This window comes from Lissotriton vulgaris, chromosome 5 (assembly GCF_964263255.1).
Source record: "Lissotriton vulgaris chromosome 5, aLisVul1.2, whole genome shotgun sequence".
NCBI lineage: Eukaryota > Metazoa > Chordata > Amphibia > Caudata > Salamandridae > Lissotriton > Lissotriton vulgaris.
Window position 1 is genome coordinate 459030568 of NC_141693.1, and position 17993 is coordinate 459048560.

General features: G+C 53.2%; 1 protein-coding gene across 2 annotated transcripts in view; it reads right to left on the bottom strand.

The window, feature by feature from the left end:
* VPS13D (vacuolar protein sorting 13 homolog D) overlaps window positions 1-17993 on the bottom strand; it is a 2754556-nt gene that overhangs the window by 1523520 nt on the left and 1213043 nt on the right. For both annotated transcript variants that reach the window (XM_086921894.1, XM_086921893.1), the window contains exon 37: window positions 15566-15655. In XM_086921894.1, coding sequence (XP_086778020.1) covers window positions 15566-15655 — 90 coding nt within the window. The remainder of the gene's footprint in view (window positions 1-15565; window positions 15656-17993) is intronic.

Here is a 17993-nt window from a genome sequence, read left to right on the forward strand (position 1 = left end):
CTCTGGAATGGACGACCCCGAATAGCACTTAAAAAACTGGTCCTCAACTGGTTTGATCGCGGTATAAACCTCCCGGATATTAAATAGTATTACTGGGCTACCCACCTCATTGCCATCAACCAGGCCACATACCGCTGCCCACATGACCCAGGATATGCTATGGACAGGTGGCTTCTCCTGGGTAGAAACTACAATAAAGCATTATACACATCCCACAAGAAAATTCCCCTAACTGGCCCAACTAGACACACAGTACAGATCTGGCATGATGCCCACAAGAGTCTGGGGTGGAGTGGTAAGTTAACCCTGGTCACTCCATTATGGGACTCGGATCGTCTGGGACATGCCGAGGATTAAGGGCAATCTACCTTATCTAATGGCGGTGCCCTTAATCCTCGGCGAAACTATTATGTTCTCCCGATGAGATAACCTTCTCTCTGCCCCCACGAATCATGTCAGACTCGCAATAGGAGTCTTGCTTTTCCCTCGCCTATTTTAGGTTTGAGCTTACGCCAATTGCCTATTTTTGCAATTTGGCACAAGGAATCTAGGAGCGGCTGCTCGTTAGTGTGTGCAGACCACCCATTTTCCTCACTTTGTTTCTGACGAAAACCTGTGATTTAACTTCATGGTTGAAACATGTAGACCATTTCACATAGATACCATGGTCATAATCACCTACTAGTATCTTTTCACCCCTTTTTAGGGCTCGGCCTCCGTCACCACGAAGTGGGGCGGAGCTTCGAGCTCTATTGTTATAGAAAAAAAAAAAGGTTTCTTTAGGGCTCTGGCCAGAAACATTCCAAACATTCCTTAGTGCGCGTGGCTGTTTTATGGCATCTGCATAGTGATTCGTCTTCGCTGTGCTGTCTTTGTAGTAGCCTTGACGCAATAGGCTTTATGTGATTTGCGTCCGCCATTGTGGGCATTTTCTCTGCAGTTTCGCGTACGGGCGTCCATAAATAAAAATTAGGAGCTGTCAGGGTGCCTCGTTAAGTGAATGCAGACGGCCGGGGCACGTTCACCATTCAGCAGCGCTCCGTGCGCTGGCTCGCTCTGCACTGCAGCCTCAGCCTCACCTCTGCTCTGCTGCCAGACACTCAGTGCTGCTAGCTCAGTGGGTTAGGCGCTGGTAGCAGAGGCCTATCACTTAACTTTCCATTCTTCTTTTAGGTTTAAAGCATTTTTATTAAGACAAAAGAAACATGGGGAAGGGGATTAGGAGGTTAAGATTACATACAGTACAGTGAGGGAAAAAAAAAAAACGTGTTTCAGAAGCGTTGGTCCAAAGGGAGGTCGGTGGTCCAGAAGGGAAGACATCAAATGTAAGGCAATAAGGCAGTTCACATAACCCACTCATGTACCCCAACCCCCCACCCGAAGCTGAGCGCGAGTAGCTAACAGCGATCCATCAAAGCACAACCCAGTCCCTCCGAGCCCCCACCCCCAAGAAAGAAAAAGGGAAAGGAAACAACAACCCAACTCCCCCGTCCAATGGCCCGTATTAGAATAACCCGCCCCAAACAGCCCACACCCCATCCCCCAAGATCTTATCCCCTATTCATTCTGATCCGCCGGGGTCGCCGGCGGCGTCAGCCTAAGAAGACGAAGGTACCTCGGGCAGGTGAGTTCCCGGAATTCCGTGGACAGTAGCGCCAGGAAAGGGTGCCATAGCTCCTCGAACTGATCTACATTCCCAGCCACTGTAAGCGACATCTTCTCCATACCCAATACCTGCCAGAGTCTGTGTAGCCAACCAGTAATGGAGGGGACAGTGGCGGTGCGCCAGTGGACAAGAATATTCTGGACCGCTGAGCCTAGCGCAATAGCAATCTGTCTACCCCTGCGAGATTTCAACGGGTACATTAGGGCATTGGGAAGGCCTAACAAAACATACGCTGGGAAGCGCGGCAGCTCAATCTCAAAGTGCCTATCCACCTCGTCCAAGACCTCCTTCCAATAAGCAGTCAGCACCAGGCAAGCCCAAAGAATGTGCGAAAGGGTACCCTCTTGGCCGCAACTCCGCCAGCACCCCTTGTCGGCATGTTTATGCATTTCAAATAGCCTCTCCGGGGTGTAATACCAATAAGTAGACACCTTAGTAAGGGTCTCCGTAAGCCCAGTGTGGTATGCAGAATGCCTCGCCCGATATGCGATTTTGTCCCATTCCTTGTGGCTTAATGTCCTGCCCAATTCTCTGTGCCAGCGCTCCCTCCCCGGGTTATGATAGTGGAACGTCGGGGGTTGAAGGAATTTGTACAAATCGGTAATGAGCTTGGCGTCCGAGGCCCGGGTCACCAGCCACCGCTCATATGGTGTGATTTGGCGGGCTGCGACATCGTGTACCTGGGGTTGAAGAGCCCAGTGTCGCCCTGCATATAGTGCAGTCTGTCCATCTCCGTCAGGCCGAATTCCTGTCGGAGTTGTTGGAAAGGAATCACGCCCTCCGGCCCGTAAATCTGGAAAAGTGCTCTGCAGCCCGCGCTCACCCAATGGGAAAAGGCTCCCGGCTCTAAGCCTGGGGTAAAGTCCGGGTTACCCACTATGGGCGTGAACGGCGAGGGGAAGGTAGTCAGTTCGCGGGCCTCGCAAACCGCATCCCACACCCGCAGGGGGACCCGCGTAACAAAAGAGGCGTAAAGATTAGCCGGGCGATGAGCGCGGCGCAGGAACGGAACCTCCTGGAGGGTACGGCCCGCCACCGTCTGGTCTTGAAAAAGCCAGTGTTTGTCGGATTCCCATCTGCTCCACTCCACCAAGTATCGCAGTTGCGCCGCCTGAAAGTACCTCCGGAGGTCCGGGATACCAAAACGCCCCGCCTCCGGAGCGAGCGTGGAGAGGGCCCTCTTCATCCGCGGCCTGCGGCCTTGCCAAACGAAGCGGGAGATGTCAGCCTGCGCTTGTTGTATCCAACCCACAGGGGGCTGGAGAGGTAGAGCGCGAAAGAGGTACAGGATCTGGGGCAGCACCGTCATCTTCACCGCCGCGATACGGCCCAGCCATGAAAGCAGGCCCTTGCTCCATCGGCCGAGTTCCTCCTTGATCTTCCTGCCGAGGGAAGTGTAGTTGGCTGTCACCATCTCAGGCAGCGAGGGCGCCAGCAGGATCCCCAGGTATGGCACCGTAGACGAGGACCACTGCATGGGGAAAAGACGCTGAAGGTCTCTCCTGGTGTCCGTGGCTAGTGACACGTCCAATGCCGCCGACTTGGCCATATTCATTTTAAAGCCGGCCACACGTGCAAAGGCGTCTAGCTCCTGGACGCAAGCAGGGAGTGACCTCCTGGGGTCGTCCAGGGTCAGCAGGACATCGTCCGCGTAAAGGCTAACAGTATGGACATATTGGCCCATCTTCACCCCAATAGTGTCAGAATTAGTGCGAATCCTCTGGGCAAACGGCTCCATGTAGAGGGCGAACAAAAGCGGCGAGAGGGGGCAACCTTGTCTCGTACCGCGTTCTATGGCAAAACCACCGGAGCTACACCCATTGACCCGCACCGACGGTCTTTTGTAACAATTGAAGACCATGGTGCGGAACTTCTCGCCGATTCCCAGTTTCCTGAGCACCAGCTCAAGGTACGGCCAATGAACTCTGTCAAAGGCCTTCTCCGCATCAACTGATAGCAACATCCGCTCCCCCGGGACACGTGAGGCCTTTTCCAGTACGTGCGTCACTCTCTTGGTGTTGTCCACCGTCTGTCTACCGGGTACGAAGCCAGCCTGGTCCGCCTCCACCAGTCCCGGCAGGTGTAGACCAAGCCTGGACGCTAGAATCCCCGTATATAGCTTGAGGTCAACATTTAAGAGTGAAATGGGCCTGTACGAACCACACAAGGTCCGATCCTTCCCGGGTTTCGGAATGACCGACACCGTCGCGTTAAGAAGGTCCGGTGGGATAGCGCCAGGCTCGGAGAAGGAGTTGAACAGTCGAGCCAGGATTGGTGCCACAGCGGAGCAGAAGGTCTTATAAAACAAGGCTGTGTAGCCATCTGGGCCCGGGGCCTTACCGTGCTTCAGTCGCGCTATAGCGGAGATGACTTCCTCCACATGGATGTCCCTCTCTAGGTGGTCCGCCTGGGCGGGCTCTAGCACCGGGAGGGCCACTGACTCCAAATAGTCCTCGGCGTCCCGCGGCGAGGAGGGCTCCGCAGCATACACTGCTTCGTAGAAGCTACGAACGGATTCCGCCACCTCCGCGTCACCAGAAACAGTTACCCCGTCCGCACCCATCAATTCCTTCACAACGTTACGTTGCTGTGCAACCCTGAGCCGATGGGCCAGGAGCTTACCACACCTGTCCCCTCCTGAGTAAAAAGCATACTTCAGGCGCAAAGCGGCATACTCCGCCCTATCCAGGTCTAGTGCCGACAGGAGCTTCCTCGCCGCCTTCAGTTGCCTCCAAACTCGAGGAGCCCCTGTGCGGCGGTGAACCTGCACAAGCTCCCTGACCTGCGCAGTCAGTTCGTCCCTCTTACGCTGCCGTTCCCTATTCTCGGCTGAGGAGATGGAGATAAATTCCCCCCGGAGGACCGCTTTCAAGGCAGCCCACTGCGTTGCTTGAGACGTGTCGGAGTTGCCATTGTGGACCAAATAATCCTGAATGACCTCTCCTATGCGCTTCACAACAGACTTCTTATGTAAAAGGGTATCACGAAGCCGCCACGTCCCTCGAGAGGGAGAGGCCGCTGGCCATTTGAAAACGCCGGAAACCGGCGCATGGTCGGACAGGGACAGGACCCCGATGTCCGCCGCCGTGGCGGCAGTGCGTAGCGGGCCACTACCCAGGAGGTAGTCCAGCCGCGAGTACGTGCGGTGCGCATGGGAGAAATAGGAATAGTCCCTATCGGTGGGGTGCATAGCGCGCCAGAGGTCGTGCAAATCCATCTCCACAATCCGGTCCTTCACCGCGCGGGAAAGTTCCCCCGTCTGCGGGGAGCGTTACGCCGACCTGTCCATAGCTGAGTCGAAGATGATGTTAAGGTCTCCCCCCAGGACAACATGGCGATCGGGCGAGGCAGTGACGTCCACCAACACTGAATCCAGGAAGCGATCCTGGTGATCATTCGGGCTATAAACGGAGCCAACCGTAAAAGCTATTCCCCCTAGTCTCATGCGATGTGCAAGAAGCCTCCCCTTTTGTTCGGCATATTTATACAGAACCTCGCCTCTAAAGGAGCTAGCTAAAAGAATGGCTACGCCTGCAGTCTTGGTCGCTGCTGAGGAGAAGAACTGAGTGGGGAACTTGGCAGAGCGCAGCCTATGGCAATCCTTGGGTAGTAAATGGGTCTCCTGCAGAAGGCATATATCCGCTTGCGTCCCCTCCAACAGGGATAGGATCGCTCTACGCTTCACGGGGTTATTCAGACCCTTAACATTAAGGGTCACTACCTTTAAGGACGGCATTCCACCCGGGGAACAGAAGCGCTATGCAGCAAGCAAGGGATCAGCGGGCGGGGCGCATGGGGCAGGCGCGCGGGAAAGGCCAGAGCAGGCCGAGTGTGAGCATGGACAACATCAGACGGGATCCCCCCAACAGCAAAACAACCCTTACACCCTCCCAAAACGTACTCATGGCAACTAGCCAAAAACAAATGGAAACACCCCATTGTCTCAGTCAAGCCCGATCGGGCAAGTCCGTAGAAACCAACAAAGTGGACGTTCAGCCACTCACCTCCAACCGCCCCCTCCCAATCCCCGGCCCCAACTCAGCATCGTAAAGGCTAAGAATCTCTCCCCCCGGAGTGAAGTCAGGCCGTCATGGCCACGCCATTGGAGTCGGGCAAGTTCCTGGCCGCTGTTCTCAAAGCATCCGCCATATCCGCCCTGATGGTGGGGGAGTCAGGGCGACTCGCACTCGCCGGTGACTGTCTCCTCGTCGATCTCCGTCGGCTCCGTCTCTCTGGGCGCCTCCACGTCGGCGTGGCTCCGTCCTCCTCCGTGGCCGTGAGACCCAACACTCCGCAGATGTCTTGTAGGGAGCGCAGTTGATGTAGCGCTCCGTTCCATCTAAAGATCAGACGGAAAGGGTGTCCCCAGGAGTAGGGCGTCTCGTGTTCGCGCAGAAAGTCAGTGGCGATCCTGAAGGACCTGCGCTTCTGCAGCGTGATGGCAGACAGATCTTGATAGAGTGCCACAGGCCGCTCCCTGAAAGTTAGAGGATGCTTCTTTCGGGCCTCCGCCATGATGCGCTCCTTCAAAGGAAAGTCGGGCAGGAACGCCAAAATGTCCGGAGGGGGCGCCGATGACTGGCGCTGTCGGCCCACTCTATGCGCTCTGTCGATGCGGACCGGGAAGTCTGTATCTTCCCCTAAGATCTCACGGAACAAGTCCTGTAGATAGGCCACCAAATCGGTCCCCTCGTCTGCGGACGGGACACCCCGCACCCAGATGTTGTTCCGTCTGGACCTGTTCTCGAGGTCTTCGGAGTGGGCCTGGAGCTCGACACATTGCTCCCGGAGGCGGAGAACGTCCTGTTGAAGATGGACTATCTCTTCATCTCGGCGCTGGCCCGCCGTCTCCACAGTTTCGACTCGCTCGCCAAGGCCCTCCACCTCCCTGCGCACTTCGCGGACCTCGCTGGCCACTTCCCTCTTCAATGTCTGAAAGTCTTCCTTGAGGGAACTAAATAATTCCTCCATAAAGGACCTCGTGACCGGTGGTTCGCCTCCAGCCGCATCTGCCGAGGCCCGGGAGGATCCCGGCGACGGTTGTGTTCTGTCCCGCAACTGCTGGGCCCTGCCAAGCATGTCCGGCAGAGTGCGGTCCCCCTTCTTCGAGCCGCCTCTCCCAGACATCGTGGCTGCTGCAGTGGACAAGGCCCAAGTCCGACCGCCTCAGGGGTGCCCAGTCGCCCGTAGGCGCCAGATGTGGAGACTGCACTGAAAGCAGGGGTGTTGCGTCACAAGCGACAAAATGGCGGTCCGGCCCGGGCACAGCCAGTCGCGACACTCGACCAGGGTGGCGACCGGGAGCCAAAGCAAGGGTCTCTCCGCAGCTCGCCCCTCGGGAAGTTAGACCAGTAGCAGAGGCGAGAGCAAGCACCCGCCAGCCAGAGGCACGGACGGAGGTCACCAGTGCCAGCTCTTCAGGGGCAAGATGGCGGCAGGGCGGGGCCAGGGAGAGCGGCCTGGGCTGGCAGGACCACCAGCGGCCCCCGGGATACAGCGATCAGAGAAAGTCCGCAGCCAATGTCCCACAGTTCCACCGAGGGGCCCATATAGGCCGGCCCCTGTGTTGAGGCCTCCGGCCGTCGCCTCCGGGGCCGGGGTCCGCACCACACCGTGTATCGCCGTCGTTCACGGATGGCCAAAGCTCCAACTCAAAACCAAAGTCGACTGTGCCACCAAGACACCGGCCACCAAGACACCGGCCGGCGGGCTCTGTTATTCCCTGGAGTGCGGCGGGTCCGATCCCCTCCGGATCGTCAGCTTTCAGCACCAGGCCCAGCCGAGGCGCCTGGACAGCACTGCAGTTCGCTCCGCCCCCTAGGCTCTCCTCCGTGCTTCGATCTTTGAACAAACTTTCGAAGTGCTTCCTCCGAGGCGATGAGAGCCAAAGTGGTATCAATGTGTGCACCAGGAACTCCGGCACATTCCTCTCGGCCGCTGAGCAGCAGCGGGGGGGAGAGAAGCACAGAAAACGGGGCTCGAGCTGAGCCGGGCCGGAGGAGCTACGGGAGGAAGCGTCCGCTCACCCCGCCATCTTGGCCACGCCCCCCCATTCTTCTTTTGAGTTTGAATTGGAATACGGCAATACAATTTGTGTGTTTGCATGTGTCTGCTTTAAAAATTGTACTAATAATTACGTTTTGTCACCTGTAAAATCAATATAGAATATTAGCAAACTTTTTGGTTTTTCCAGGCTATGCCTCCAGGCTCATCAGCACAAGGCTGCATTCATACATCCTTTCCATTGCTTGTTACCTCATTAAGAATGTGGAAGTCGTCTGCTGTGAGTGTGTTTACGTCTGTCTTTGTTGATCGTGGGACATGAGGCGTGCAGAGTGGCGGTGAGTGCAGAGTGGCGATGACTGCAGAGTGGCGGTGACTGCAGAGTGGCGGTGAGTGCAGAGTGGCGGTGAGTGCAGAGTGGCGGTGAGTGCAGAGTGGCGGTGAGTGCAGAGTGACTGCAGAGTGGCGGTGACTGCAGAGTGGCGGTGACTGCAGAGTGGCGGTGAGTGCAGAGTGGCGGTGAGTGCAGAGTGGCGGTTAGTGCAGAGTGGCGGTGAGTGCAGAGTGGCGGTGAGTGCAGAGTGGCGGTGAGTGCAGAGTGGCGGTGAGTGCAGAGTGGCGGTGAGTGCAGAGTGGCGGTGTGTGCAGAGTGGCGGTGACTGCAGAGTGGCAGTGACTGCAGAGTGGCAGTGACTGCAGAGTGGCGGGGAGTGCAGAGTGGCGGTGAGTGCAGAGTGGCGGTGAGTGCAGAGTGGCGGTGAGTGCAGAGTGACTGCAGAGTGGCGGTGACTGCAGAGTGGCGGTGACTGCAGAGTGGCGGTGACTGCAGAGTGGCGGTGAGTGCAGAGTGGCGGTGAGTGCAGAGTGGCGGTGAGTGGCGGTGACTGCAGAGTGGCGGTGAGTGCAGAGTTGCAGTGAGTGCAGAGTGGCGGTGACTGCAGAGTGGCGGTGAGTGCAGAGTGGCGGTGACTGCAGAGTGGCGGTGACTGCAGAGTGGCGGTGACTGCAGAGTGGCGGTGAGTGCAGAGTGGCGGTGAGTGCAGAGTGGCGGTGAGTGCATAGTGACTGCAGAGTGGTGGTGACTGCAGAGTGGCGGTGAGTGCAGAGAGGCGGTGAGTGCAGAGTGGCGGTGAGTGCATAGTGACTGCAGAGTGGTGGTGACTGCAGAGTGGCGGTGAGTGCAGAGTGGCGGTGAGTGCAGAGTGGACGGTGAGTGCAGAGTGGCGGTGAGTGCAGAGTGGCGGTGAGTGCAGAGTGGCGGTGAGTGCAGAGTGGAGGTGACTGCAGAGTGGCGGTGACTGCAGAGTGGCGGTGACTGCAGAGTGGCGGTGACTGCAGAGTGGCGGTGAGTGCAGAGTGGCGGTAAGTACAGAGTGACTGCAGAGTGGCGGTGAGTGCAGAGTGGCGGTGAGTGCAGAGTGGCGGTGAGTGCAGAGTGGCGGTGACTGCAGAGTGGCGGTGAGTGCAGAGTGGCGGTGTGTGCAGAGTGGCGGTGTGTGCAGAGTGGCGGTGAGTGCAGAGTGGCGGTGAGTGAAGAGTGGCGGTGAGTGCAGAGTGGCGGTGAGTGCAGGTGCAGAATAAACAGTGTGTGACTATGCAGGGTGACATTGGGAGTGTGCGGGTGAGCAGTGTGTGAATGTGTAGGGGCAGTGTGTGATTGTGCAGAAAACACCACACACACATACACCACACACACATAGCACACACACACACACACCATAGACCCATACACCACACACACATAAGGCACACAGAAACCACACACCTCAGTCTCTCAACACCACACTCGTCACCACTCAACACAACACACTCACTCCCCAGGCTCACCCCCACAGACTCACCGCCACACACTCACCAGTACACGGAATACAACACACAGAACAACACACCCCCAGCCGTCAATGAATGCTTTCACCATGCACAAACACCAACAACCATCAGCCATCTGTGCACGCTTTTACCAAGCACACACCCACCAGCCATCAGTGCACCCTTCCACCAGGCACACACAGCTCCAGCCGGCAGTGCACTTTTCCACCAAGCAATCGCAGTATGGTACACTTTACTTTTAAACATATTCATATAAAACACAGCATGCAACCATTGGAAAAATTACAATCCAACCCACATAATTCCACTACACACCACATGCACACACTCCATAACACATGGCGAAAAGACATTGGCATTTACAATGCCATTAGCTCAAACTCAAATAAATCCGAGCCTGATTGCATTTCTAATGCTTGTTTAATATTGTCCAGTAGACCTTGAATAAAAAATAATTTTTGGGTCATACCAGGACAATTTTTAACATCACTTTTTTCACTATACACTAAAAAAAAACTGCTCCACTGTAGTTCAGGTGTCGCAACACACCCTGACGGCACTCGGCCGTCAGGTTGGACCCCAATGATGAAGTACGTCACCAACCAGGTTGGTGAGTGAGGGGTTTTATAAAAGGAAAAATGTTTCCTTTTTTCAATTGACATCTCCTTCAGAACCTCTCCTTGAGGTAACGGTGGTGATACTCCTCCATTTGTTTTTCTATAATTCAGTCCAGGGGACTGGGAGTATTTTTTCCTTCCACTTTTGTGTGGAAAAATCCCTTGCTCTCTCCTTTTGTTTACTTACATGTTACAACATGGTCAGACCCAATTGCGTTCTATGATGCTATTGGGCTGGACGTTACAAAACCTTTGTTCTGGCTATGTGCCTTGGCGTCTAATCAACACCACGTTATTGTTTTCATGAATTTAACCTTACAGATAACCAATTCACTTTGGCACAAAGGGGAGTATCTTATATGGTGCTGAGCATTGAAAAACTGGAAAGATTACCACTAACTGTTTCTGAGAAACGAGCAACAGAATGGATAATACAAGGTACAATCACTCTGCCTGTTACAATTTTCCATTTCCAGTATTGCTTAAAACATATACCAGCAGGCGTACATGAAAGGTTGGATAAAGAATACATCAAGGCATCCTGGGATTTACCTTATACACACAAATGTTGGAGTGGGGGAAAGAAGTGTTTCTTAGTGGTAAAAATTGTGAAAACGCACTAAGCGGTTCTCTCCTAAGTCAGAGTATTAATTTACACAGGCCTGCGATGGTTCTTCGAACAACTTATCTTGCCACTTGCAAGGTTCTCCAGCTGCAGTGATTGATCCAATTTTTAGGCAGCTTTCTAATGGAAGTTACATTATGTGGAATGATCACAGCTGCTGTGGCATGTTGCCAGGAACCCCCTATCTTTTAACTGTGTCAGCCAGGGTCACTTGCTGTATGCAAGTATTGTTTCCTAAAACTAAGACAGACGGGGAGTCGCCGTTATGGCCTTCACTGAACATCTCTTCTATACAAATTGATACTTTAAGCAGAACAAAAGCCATTCTTTTACAAAAACCGCTGCCACTGACCTCGGCCAAAGAGACGTATGATCTGCAAGTTGCAAGGACTTCTGCAGAGATACATGCGCTTTTAACTAAAAATTGCCCTATACATTTCTCAGAAATGAGTGCATGATACAAATACTGGGATTGACTCGTTTAAGAGATTTAAATACCACGTGGTTTCTATCATTCCGACCAATCTGGCAAGATTGCATCTTACCTGTTCTACGATGCCTGCTTTGTGGAGAAGAATGCGTGCTGGACATCTGTCTGACACCCCCATCAGCCCTGCCAACGGAAGTTGATACTTTGCTTGGACCAGTAACGGCTCATGCACTGTGTTGTCCCAAGCGGCTACCAATCCTGATGACTGCATTCGTTGAGATCTCACTGACGCAAAATGCAGACGGAGAGATACGTGGAGTGACAGGCAACACAGGTACCATCTACTTCGAACATTGCTAATGCGACTGTCGCTGATGGCGATGCTTCTCATCTATGTGCGGTTGATCTGCTTAACGACGTAGTCCAACTTTCACCCACAGTAGTAGACAAATTCTTTACCAGCTTAGAAGATTTGATGTTTTCTCCAAACAATTACACTGACTTTTAATGTTAGCACCCATGTTCTGTGAGACTCTCAATTCGACCTTCACTTTTCAAAACAAACTTCTAACTTTGGATCTCTATTTTTCAACGATCAGACCATTTTCCAAATTTGGATTATTTTTTTCTTTTGGCACAAAGTAATTTGCTTAAAGTAGAACTATTCCTAGAGAACAAGAATTCTTTGAATACTTCCAAGAGACAATATTTGACCTTGTCCACATTCAAACAGTTTATAGAATCTGCCATGGAATGGTCTCGACTTTTTTCTATTATTAAGAGCCATTTCATAAATGTATTTTTATGATTCATTCAGATAGCGTTTTTCAAATGTCATCTATATACTTTGAATGAAACATTGCTTTTAAATACGTATAGCACAAATGCTCTTTTATAGTTACAATTCACATTGCTCTTATACAGGCATAAAAATCAAGCCTTTATATTATACATAGCCCATGCAGACCAAATACAGGCATGGCTACTTCCACCCGTACCAAACATCACAATGATTTCTTGGAAAATCGGCTTAAGCAGTTAGGGAACTTCCCCTTGCTTGAATATTGATTTGTCCAAGAACTCATGTACTTTGCAAAGAACGACTATTCCCAACGGGTTCTTTCCTGACGTTATTATGCCCGACTATATGTCAAACTATGGCATTCCTAGACACCTTCAAGGTATAAATATACCTTCACTAGCAAGACACCGTGGTTCGGAGCAGTTCGACCAAATCAGTTTGCTACAGCAAGTGCCGAAGGAAGCAGAGAGGCTGCCTTTCTCTCGCCGAGAATCCAGCTCCAGTGTTTCCAAGCTCGCCTTGTGCGGTGTTGGGAAATGGAGTCCCGAGACACAGATACCAGACATCCTTCATTCTAAACTAAGGTATGGAGCTGATTAGAACCTAATAGAAATCTTGGATAGATTCTTGGCAAAGAAAATTAAAACCTATGCTACACAATACTTACTTCTTCCCTCGTACTAGACTTAGGTTAGGTACATTGGGGTAGGCGTATTTTAGAAGCACCACTTGAGTATTTTTAGTCATTGTTATTTATGTATGTATTCATATATGGTTTAGGAACCATACAATGCTCTTACAGTATTATTTTATAATATTGTTCTCGCTGTACGCATTATACTTTGCAGTCTGCATTACGATTGTAGCAGTTCACTTCTTCTGCATGAGAAAGAAGACTGTTCAATAAACCCTTTTTATTGAAAACGCCTGTCTCTCTATTTCTCTGCAACTCTGCAGAAACGAAGCATGCACAATTGATTGAGTGAAATAAGTATCTATTGTTTCCGCGAATCTAGAGATATATTCCTTATTCTTGGGAAACATAGTTGTCATGTTTATGCTGTTGTGAGAAACTAATCCGTTCTTGTGAATTCGAGAAAGTTTCTAGTGACCTCTGAGCTAGCTAGCACTCACTATTAGGTTTAATATATTCGATAGAGACCTAGTCGACCTCAGTCCTACGTCTAATCTATAGGATATATTATTCCAATGCGCAGAGCCTATTGGGAATATAGGAACTACACCACACTTCTGCTTCATGAATAGTATAACAGCGGCTCTCCCGCTGCGTCAGGGAGAGCCGCGATGTATGCCTCCAGCTGTGTCCTCCTACCGTTGGGGGGCACGGTCCCACCTGGACCCCGAGGTGAGAGTAGGCGGCACGGGGAGCCCACCCCCGGCCCCTTAGCCCACGTCTTGCTCCTCTTCGCGGGGGCCCCCGCCTGCTTCCTTGTTGGAGGACTGCCTGGGAAGCCAACCCCCAACTGCCCGCTGGATCCCCGCCAGGCCAGCACCCTCAGGTGCTCCCGCGGGAAGCCGGCAACGCAGTTCTGGTCTGCCCTCTCCGGTGGGCAGACATGGAGGCCAGCGCGGCTCCAGCTGTGCACACCCCCATCCCTCTTTCAGCCATGGGGGAGTGCGACGTCACTTCCCCGTCCTCTTCTCCTCAAGTCAGGGCCCAGGGATGGGGTCCAGGGCCCCCAGTCGCCGTACTTCACGGGGAGTGCGACGGCGCTCCCCGACTAATTCTTCCTTGCTTCGGGGCCCGGAGATGGAGTCCTGGGACCCTGGAACACTTCACGGGGAGCGCAACGGCACACCCCCTCCTCTCTGCCACCATTATCGGGGGCAGGAGTTGGGATCCTGGGCCCCTCTTCCGCCTTCACGGGGAGCGCGAGGGTGCTCCCCCTCCTCCCGTGGCTTTGGGGGGCTAGGGTGGGCTCCTGGCAGCCCCCCTTTGACATCACTTCACGGGAGCGCAACGGCGCTCCCCGGCTTTGCTTTGGGCCCTGAGTTGGGATCCCGCGCCCCCAAAAGCCACTTTTACAGGGGGCACAATGGCGGTCACGTCTTTACTTCATGTGGGGGCAGCCCCTGGGACCTGACCCATCCCGGGGGCATATCCAAGACCGGTGGTGGAGACCCACGTACTTCGTTGGTCTGCCAGAGGTCAAAGGTCGTCTACCTTCTGGGGGCATGCCTCAGCTCCCAGGGGTCTGATCTTCGCGATCTTGGCCTCTGCTTGCTCCTGGTGGCCAACCCTAGCCACTGGGAGCACTCTCCTTCACCCTCCTGGTCACACAGAGGGGGGATTCAGCATGGAGCTGTCTTCACTGGCTCCCTGCGCCAGCCTTTCACCTGGCTCTTCCCCTGGGCCTCTCTCCTCCTTGCGCAGAGGCCCAGGCTTTTACTCACGGGTCCTGGACTCCTCTCCTGGCGCTATTCAGGATCCTGGGACAGTCAGGGAGTTCCTCCTTCCAACTGCCCAGGGTGCCAGGCTCCAGCACCCTCTGTCTCAGCAGACCACACCCCAGAGAGTGCTTCTCTTCCTGTGCAAACACTTGTTAAGTTTGGGGTGGGCGCTGGCAGGAAGTCTCTGTTTGTCCTATCAAACTGCGACACATCACTTCACTGACCCGGCTCCCTCCTTCCTGCCCAGGCCTCTGGGTTGGTTCAAGATGGCGTCGTCCAGGGGTCTCCTGCCACATGGTCTCTGAAAGCCCCTTCCCCCTCGCTGCCTTCTCCCTTGTGCATCCTCGTGCCTGCCACCAGGTGACAGCTGCTGATGGATTAGCCTATAGGTCCACTTCTCTTCTCTTCTTGGAGAGAAGACCTTCGCTTTTGGAGGGAAGGTCATTATCCAGCCTGCCAGGATAATCCCCAGCCAGGCCCTGGTTATGAGCTGACTCAGTGAAATATGACATTTCAGGATTACCCAAAAGTAGTACAAATATGACTTTGGATTCTGCAGGAAACTTCTTCTCACACAAGTTACAGTGGACTTTAGTGCGTGTCTGTAATGTGTAGGCCTTAGGAAGTGAAACTAGCCCATGGGCTCCACATCCCTATCTGAAAATAATGGAGTGAAAAACAGTAAAACACACTGACTTTCCCTGGCATGTTTCTGTCCACTATATAAAGCCTATTTCAGGTCACCACCCAATTCTGCACACCATTCACTTTGTAGCTGCTCCTGAGCTGCGCACCCCAGGAATCTCCCCTGCACATGCATGTACGCGTGTCTACATGTAACTAGTCCCGTTCCCCTTACTCCAGCTGCTGAGCAGCGGCCTAGTCAAGCTAGGGGGACACCAGTAAAATCCACATGAAGTCTCTTTCATCATGAGTTCACTGTGGGTGAGTCCCAACTTATGAGGCTTTCCCACAGTAAAAGCTCAACAAATAGGTGCTCAAAAAACGAAAAATCAGGGCGGCTCAGAGTGTCAGAACCACCTTCTAACACATTGTTAACCAGCAAATGTCTAGGCTGGGGTGAACTTATTTCTTTGTGTTTTCAAAGACTAAATGTTATTAAATGATTTTGAAAATGAATACGTTTGATTTTCAATAGACACTTTCAAAATAAACGTACCTGAAAGTGCTCGGTTGTAGTAATCACCAGAAAGAGTTAACTTAGCAAAGCCTTCTGGACTTGACCCAACATGCTGAACAAAATTAAGGTCTGTAAAAAAAAGGGTTAATAGATTAGAGCACATAGATTCACTGCATTAAGTCTTAATAGAAATTCCATTTGTTGCTTGCAGCTGGCATCTAGTGACATTTAATCAAAATGTGGTGATTTCTTGGTAATACAATACACATGTGATAGAAATTGGGTTTCTGGTTGACAAAGGTATGCACCCTGTCAAAGCAGGAGCCACAATCCTAGTCAGAGTAAGTCACAAATACACCCTAAATTAACTTGTGCTCACCCTCTGGTGTGCAGCGAGGCCCACATAGCTGCCTGACAAATGTCCTGCAAGGGTACATCACGTACCAAGGCTTTAGTGGCCGCCGTTGCCCTGGTGGAATGGGCACGCAGCCCCACAGGAGGGTCCTTCTTAGCCAAGGAGTAACATGCTTTGATGCACAGAACGGCCCATCGGGAGATGGTCTGTTTGTGCACGGCCAGACCCTCTTTGGCGCCCACGTATCCAACAAAGAGCTGGTCATCGACCCAGACCTGTAGTGTACGCTGCAGATAGAATGCGAGCACCTGTTTTGGGTCCAGACAGTGGAGCCTCTTCTCTTCCCTCGAGGGATGCGGAGGCGGAAAGAAGGTGGGCAAAGTGATGGTCTGCCCGATGTGGAAGGGCGTGACTACCTTTGGTAGGAAAGAAGGACGGGTCCTTAAAACCACTTTGGCCGGATAAACAGAAAGGAAAGGAGGTTTGGAGGAAAGAGCCTGGAGCTCACTCACTCTTCTGGCAGAGGTGATGGCTACCAGGAAAGCAGTCTTTAAAGTGAGAAGACGTAAGGGACAGTTATGAAGAGGCTCAAAGGGAGCGCACATCAGAAAGGTCAAGACAAGATTTAAGTCCCACTGGGGCATTATGAAGGGTACGGGGGAAACGTATGCGTAATGCCTTTAAGGAAACAGTTAACACCCGGGGACTTAAAAAGAGAAGGCTGGTCTGGAAGCCGTAGAAACGCGGAAATGGTCGATAGACAACCTTTGATATTGCCCAGAGCAGAGCCCTGCTGGGCCAAAGATAGAAGGAACAGAAGGACCTCAGAAAGAGGGGCAGAAAGGGGATTCACAGCTTTGGAGGCGGAGGCTGGACAGGTTCGGTTGGAGGACCGTCCCCTGCTTCTGCGACAGAAGATCCTCCCGAAGAGGCGGTCGGATCGGGGATCAATCGCTATGCGGAGTAGCTCGGGATACCAGTACCTTTGTGCCCAATCCGGAGCCACAAGGATGACTTGGGCCTGGTCGTGCCTGATCTTCTTCAGCTCTCCAGGCAGAAGTGGTATAGGTGGTAAGGCGCACATCAGACCGCAACTCCATTTGCAACGAAAAGCGTCGCCGAGCGAGTGCTGCCTTGGAAAGGCCAATGCGCAGAACTGATGACATTGCGCGTTCTCTTCGGCGACGAATAGATCTAACCAAGGCTCTCCCCACGGCTGAAAGAGACCTTGCACCACGTCCGAGTTCAGACGCCATTTGTGATCCATCAAGCACCGGCGGCTAAGTTAGTCCGCCCTGGCGTTCAGAGAACCTGCCAGGTGTTGAACCACCAAAGTAATGCCTTGATGTTCCAGCCATGTCCAGAGGCGCAGAGTCTCCTGACATAGGGTCCACGACCCCACCTCGCCCGGTTTGTTGCAATACCATATGGCGGTGGTGTTGTCCGTGAACTCCTGCACCACACTTCCCCGAACAGAGGGAAGGAATGCCTTCAATGCAAGTTGGATCGCCCGCAGCTCCAGAAGGTTGATATGGAGCAGGGACTCCGCCGGAGACCAGAGGCCTCTGATCTCCACCTCTCCCAAATGGCCTCCCGATCCCAGGAGGGACGCATCCGTCACTACTGTGTGCTCCGGTTGGGGAAGGGTGAGGGATCTGCCACGGACCCAATCGCGATTCGTGAGCCACCACTGCAATTGTTGTGCAGTGCCTTCCGAGATCTGGAAGTGATCGGACAGGTTGCCCTGATGCTGCGCCCACTGGAGCTTCAGGTCTCACTGCAGAGCCCGCATATGCCATCTGGCATGTGTCACCAGCAGGATGCAGGAGGCCATCAGGCCCAGGAGCCGGAGGGTCATCCTGACTGAAACCCGGGATAGAGGCTGAATGATCGGTATCATAGCCTGAATATCCCGGACTCACTGCTCAGGAGGATAAACCCAAAACTGCGTCTAATCCAGACCCACTCGGATGAAGGGGAGCTTCTGGGAGGGACTCAGGTTCGACTTCGGAACGTTTATGGAGAACCCCAGCAAGTGCAGGAGGTCGGCCGTAGTCTAAAGGTGGTTGAGGACTGCCTGGGGCGAGCCCGCCTTTAACAACCAGTCGTCGA